The 6,123-nt window shown below is 43.7% G+C and overlaps 1 protein-coding gene across 2 annotated transcripts; it reads left to right on the top strand.

Moving 5' to 3' along the window:
• Positions 1-1,110: 1,110 nt before the first annotated feature.
• Positions 1,111-5,333, top strand: LOC116378566 (pyrethroid hydrolase Ces2e-like). Of its 2 annotated transcripts, none has more exons than XM_031840457.1 (13): positions 1,111-1,563; positions 2,146-2,338; positions 2,429-2,570; positions 2,832-2,965; positions 3,121-3,274; positions 3,408-3,512; positions 3,602-3,700; positions 3,822-3,965; positions 4,088-4,165; positions 4,256-4,403; positions 4,479-4,628; positions 4,723-4,795; positions 4,876-5,333. In XM_031840457.1, the coding sequence occupies exons 1-13, from the start codon at positions 1,488-1,490 to the stop codon at positions 5,060-5,062; spliced, it is 1,683 nt and encodes a 560-aa protein (XP_031696317.1). In that variant the 5' UTR covers positions 1,111-1,487; the 3' UTR covers positions 5,063-5,333. The 2 variants fall into 2 exon arrangements, with proteins under 2 accessions (XP_031696317.1, XP_031696318.1); XM_031840458.1 differs by lacking the exon at positions 1,111-1,563 and adding an exon at positions 1,580-1,810.
• The last annotated feature ends 790 nt before the right edge of the window (positions 5,334-6,123 follow it).

Here is a 6,123-nt window from a genome sequence, read left to right as displayed (position 1 = left end):
GGGACGCCTCAAGTTACCCGCTCTGTTTGGTCACATGTTTAATATCTGGTTTCCAATTTAAGATAAAAAAATCTTCAGGAGCCGTTTTGTGAAATGTCTGACTAAAAATTGCCCAACAATTTCATTTATACAGATGAACACACAGTTGGTGTGAAAGGGTTAACTTGGACCCAGGGTTGTTCATAGGTCAATTGTGTGTGTGTGTGTGTGTGTTGAACATTTGTTCAAACCGTAACGGTACACAGGACTTGTGTCCTACAGGGCTGTTGTGTGAAGGGATGCAACATTTTATTACATAATCAAAATGCAACTGGCTCTAGAAGGAGAGAATACTTTTAGGCGACAGTCGAGCAGCAATAGGAGACACGCACAACAGACTTAACAATTTATTTTTATTACCGAGAAGAGCGCTTAAGCTGAAAAGCTCCCTGAAGTCTGATGTGAGCAGTTCAATGGGTCAAACTTAATTAATTTCCCACAAATTCAGGCGCCTCTCATTGACGATGGTAGAAAGCAACAATTCCTTTTCCGAAGGCAAATTCAAATAGCTGGGTACCGAGGGCTTACAGACGGAATGTATAAAACAATTATACTATTAAGAGGAAATTAAAATAATAAAACGTTGATAGTGCTTTAGCAGACTTTTTTTTTGTGTGCAAATGTTAGTAAAGGTGCAGTTTGATTATAAAAGTGCTGGCCAGTGGTTTTAAATTATTCACTATACTGCCCAGAAAAGTGCACTTGGAGTAAGAAAGCTACTGAGCAACCCCATCAGGCCCTAAGGAGACAATGAATGAGACATACAGGTGTACATTGATAGGTGCAGCCAAGTTAATCATGTAACTCTTCTCCACACTAGTTGTGGATATTTTGGTTTCTCTGGTCAGAGGACCAGACCCGGAACTACTTATTCGTGCACATAAGTGTGCCCTTTGACAATTGTTTTTTTTCATCGATCCCACATTTCTGTGAGCCCGAAAACGTTGATTGGTCAATTCTTGATTAATTCTTGGTTGCGATACGAGCGCTGATTGGCCACAACGGACATATCTTGGTTGATTTGTGGGTATAGGTGATTGGCTGTCACAACCAACAATTAACTCGGTTACATTGACTTAATGAATGAGACTTGGCGTATGGTGTACAGGCGATGCCAAGTCAATCATGTAACTCTTCTCCACACTACTTGTGGATCTCTTGGTTCCTCCGGTCTGGTGCAACACTTATGTTCACTGCTGGTACTCTGCACAGCTACGGTTCTCAATAACAGGATACACCGCCCCAGCTGCTAACGTTATGGTGATCAAGAGTGGTCTACTTTCCGGTAATGTGAGCCCTTTGCTGTGGTCTAAAACTCACGGAGTCACGTGTTATCTTGCGCGTTTGATTACTTGCGGAACGTGGGTCACGTTTAAAACGGAAAGCTTCGTGGGAGGTGTCATTTTCTCTTTCAGCCGAGTCGCAATCCGGACACCGAGGCGACTACCATGACCTTCCGTGCCAAACAAACGTTCCTCTTTCTGACGTCTGTGTTATTTCTCCATGTCGCTGCTGACCTACATGGTAAGAAGGAGAAAAGTCGTTTATTTGCACAGTAACGACGACCAGCATGCATCTGACTGCTCTTTAAATCTGAATAGAAAAAGTTCGCTGAAGTTACATAATAATATATCATATCCTCTTCGAATGTATTTCTCATCGGAATGAATCTGAATCTGTTGTTCCTTGATGCCACTTGCTTGCAATTCCATCGCACCTCGATCGCAGTAATCTTTCACCTTCATATTCCCGGTGATGAGTGCGTCCAAAGGTGAGACGCCTTTCACCGACTTCAACTCTGGCTAATCATTTCTTTGGTGACCTCGCCTTGGGATCGCACTGGGAATGATAGTGGGTGTAAAAACAAATGCTACACAATGCTGTAAAACCGCCCGAGTGAAGAAATGAATTACAGTATTTTCAAATCTATATTTCGAGGTAAATGTGTAACAATTATCACACTTGTCAGTTGCAACAAAAGCTAGAACTCAACCAACAACCACACATGAAGAATATATATTTGTTACTTTGACACATTTTTCCTGGGAACTCAAACTGATAAATTATTTTGATTATGATTTGGACTCGTCCCTAATATCCTGACAGCTCCAGAAGTGCACACGAAGCTCGGGGCACTCAGAGGCCAGTATGTGAGCGTGAAGGGGAAGGAGACCGGGGTCCATGCCTACCTGGGCATCCCATTTGCCAAGCCCCCCGTAGGCCCTGCTCTGAGACTGTCTGCACCCCAGCCTGTAGAGGGCTGGCAAGGAGTGAGAGACGCCACCCAGCAGCCAGCCATGTAAGGCCTTCGTGTGCATCCGTTGTTGCATAACACACTTGGAGAACTTGCGTCAACTTCTCTCTGTAAAAAAAATCCTCTCTTTTTCAGGTGTGTTCAAGACAAACAGCTACTTATAGATCTGCTTGATAAACTCGGTGGCATGTTGCTTGCTGTTCCAGACATTTCAGAGGACTGCCTTTACCTCAACATTTACATTCCTGCAAAGAAAGCTCTCAGTGCCAAGCTCCCAGTAAGTTCAAATGATGCTTTGGATGACTTTCGATGGTGTTCATGGAGGAGTTGGCGTGATTGCTTTTAGAAGAATCCACAATGGCAATATGAGTAATGATGCCCATATTTAGAACCAGACTACAAAGAGACTGACGCTGATTACATCAGTCTTGTGTTTTAGTCGGATTAAAGTCTTTGTTTGATTGTGATCGGATAGAAAAAAGTAAAAATGTGCATTATGTTCTGTGGAAAACAGCGTCTTTTTTTATTGCCTTACCAGGTCATGGTCTGGATCCATGGTGGAGGGTTCTCCATGGGGTCAGCTTCAATGTTTGATGGCTCCGCCCTGGCTGCTTACCAGGACGTGGTTGTGGTTCTGATCCAGTACCGCTTGGGAGTTCTGGGCTTTCTCAGGTAAAAACGACTTAACTTACTAAGCACAGGTAGACCGGACATGTTATTATTATATTCTAATGCTTTTGATCTGATCTGTGCCACACGTGAACAATAAGTCAAAACTGGGTCACTCTTACCAGCGGGTGTGGACTATAACTGTATGCTCTATCCAGCACTGGAGATGAGCACTTGTCGGGGAACTTTGGACTGTTGGACCAGGTGCAAGCTCTGAGGTGGATCCAGCAGCACATTCATAACTTTGGTGGAAACCCAGATTTAGTCACCATATTTGGGGAGTCTGCTGGTGGCATAAGTGTATCCCTCCTGGTAAGGATCAATCTGCAGATGAAGCACTTTAAAGAAATGGATTTGTCTTTGAAAGCATTGCACAGTTATGAAACTGCACAGTGTCTAGTGTCCACAGGACCTTTTTATTTGTTTCTGTTGCTTGAATCAACAGCTTCTCTCGCCATTGTCTGATGGCCTGTTCCACCATGCCATTGCTGAAAGTGGCACTTCTGCAATGGATATATTCCTCACAACTGATCCCCTCTCAGTGACGAAGGTTAATTAGCAGAGTGTTTATTTTGGTTTGTAAACATTATTCGGTGCATTTCAGTACATTTGAGATGAATCCCACATATCGCCCCTCAGGTGCTAGCAAATGGAACCGGCTGTAGCCACGAAAGCACAGAGAAGATCGCTGATTGCATGAGAAACCTCGATCTTGACATAATTCTGGCGACTGCGCATGTGAGATATTGTTTGCGAAACTGATCTATAGACTGACTTGATGGAATCTGCCTATTTATGTTTATTGTACTTATACATATTTATCTCAACTTTCTCTTTCGCACCTTTTTATTCTTTCAAGGATGACAAATTGATAACTTCTTTAAATATTGATGGAGTCTTCCTGACAAAACCTGTGAGTGAGCTGTACCATACACGTGAACTACTCACAATACCGTTCATGACCGGCGTCACTAATGATGAAGCGGGCTACATGCTTCCTGACGTAAGTCTGAATGCTACTTGTATTTGTGTGACTGATGAGCTAACCGATTTCCAGACGAGCCCATGGAAACATGATTTCATTTTGCTATGATGCACGTCTGAAATGTTTTGTCTTCCCTTTAGTTCTTTGCTCCTCCAAACTGGATGGAGGGAATGGATCGGGAGCACATCATGAACGTGCTGTACCTCTTCTTCCCTGATGTAAGGCAAGCGGTGTTCGACATTACAATATTGCTTTGCTCTATCGTGCTCAAACTTCTCTGACGGATGTGGTACTCCTTTTTTCTCAAGCCCAAAGACGAGATCATCAGAGAGTTGCTGGTAGATGAATATGTTGGAAGAGGCGAAGATCGTGTGAAAAATAGAGATGGGTTCACTAAGATGTTAGGCGATATGCTGTTCACCATTCCAGCCATTAAGACTGCTAAAGCCCACACAGGTATTTTATTTACTCAAGATAATTTACTGTCACACACCTAAACGAGATGTCTCACACCCATTCCTCTGCTACTAGATGCCGGTGCCCCTGTGTACCTGTACGAGTACCAGCATTCTCCCAAATTCCTGCTGGATAGAAGGCCAAGCTTCGTTGGCAGTGACCATGGAGATGAACTTTTTTCAGTATTTGGATGGTGCTTCACAACTTCCCATGTCACATTAGCCGGTAAGTAAATGTAGAAATTGCTTTATCGATGGACCACCAGAGACCGGGGGTTTTCTCTGAGTGCAAAGTGTTTTACCAAATATTATTATTTTAGTGCCATGCACTGAAAGCGACGAACGGTTGAGCAGAATCATGATGAGCTACTGGGGGAACTTTGCTCGCACAGGGTAGGAATTCACCTTCATTACAAGTTCTAATGCACATGAGATGAGACTTGTTTTAACTTTGTGCACGCTTGCACATGTAGGTCTCCTAATGGTGACGGCCTTGTCCACTGGCCACAGTATGGAGCAGAAGAATACTACTTGTCAATTGATGCGGAGGAGCAGGTAACTGGTCGGCACCTGAAGAAGGACAAGTTTGTCTTCATGACTCAGACTCTCCCGGAGAAGCTCCGAGAATACAAAGAGAAGATGGAGCGCAGCGAGCTGTAGAACGGTCTCCTCTCCTTTCTTTGTTCCATCCACTTCAACGACAAACATTAGAAATACTGGAATACATTTGTTAAACTGATGCGATAATTGTCATTTTGAAAGATCTTGAACATCAGTTTGAATCAAAGGTAGATGGCCTTAGGAAATACTTCTTTCTGTCACAGCTCGGTTACTTCTATCTAGCCTTTTCCTCATTTCACTCACCTAATCAGTTCATTCAGTGCACCTGCCAGTCACACTCGCCTCATCACTCTCACCTGCTCACTCTGCCTCTTCACTATTTAAACCCCTGCGTCACACACACTCACTGCCAGATCGTTCGTTGCTTTCATGCTCAACTTTCCCGCACTCACCCATGGACTGATTCCCTGTTGCCGACCCTGCCTGTCCCGGAATACCTCGCCTTGCCCCTGCTCTGGAAACTTACTCAGCCCTTCTGTCCTTGACCCCGAGAAACCTGTCGTGGATTCTGCCTGTCGTGCGTTGCTAATAAAGAACTAGAATCAAATCAGTCCGGGTCTTGTCGTACTGTTCATGGGTCCTAACTACACCCGTAACACTTTCAAATGTTAACGCCCAAGAGGGAATGTGTCGCGGGACGCCTCAAGTTACCCGCTCTGTTTGGTCACATGTTTAATATCTGGTTTCCAATTTAAGATAAAAAAATCTTCAGGAGCCGTTTTGTGAAATGTCTGACTAAAAATTGCCCAACAATTTCATTTATACAGATGAACACACAGTTGGTGTGAAAGGGTTAACTTGGACCCAGGGTTGTTCATAGGTCAATTGTGTGTGTGTGTGTGTGTGTTGAACATTTGTTCAAACCGTAACGGTACACAGGACTTGTGTCCTACAGGGCTGTTGTGTGAAGGGATGCAACATTTTATTACATAATCAAAATGCAACTGGCTCTAGAAGGAGAGAATACTTTTAGGCGACAGTCGAGCAGCAATAGGAGACACGCACAACAGACTTAACAATTTATTTTTATTACCGAGAAGAGCGCTTAAGCTGAAAAGCTCCCTGAAGTCTGATGTGAGCAGTTCAATGGGTCAAACTTA

The sequence above is a fragment of the Anarrhichthys ocellatus genome, unplaced genomic scaffold (genome assembly GCF_004355925.1).
Source record: "Anarrhichthys ocellatus isolate YVR2014 unplaced genomic scaffold, GSC_Weel_1.0 scaffold2804, whole genome shotgun sequence".
NCBI classification, from domain to species: Eukaryota; Metazoa; Chordata; class Actinopteri; order Perciformes; family Anarhichadidae; genus Anarrhichthys; species Anarrhichthys ocellatus.
The sequence above is the reverse complement of the archived record's forward strand: the minus strand, read 5'-3'. Positions and strand labels throughout refer to the sequence as shown.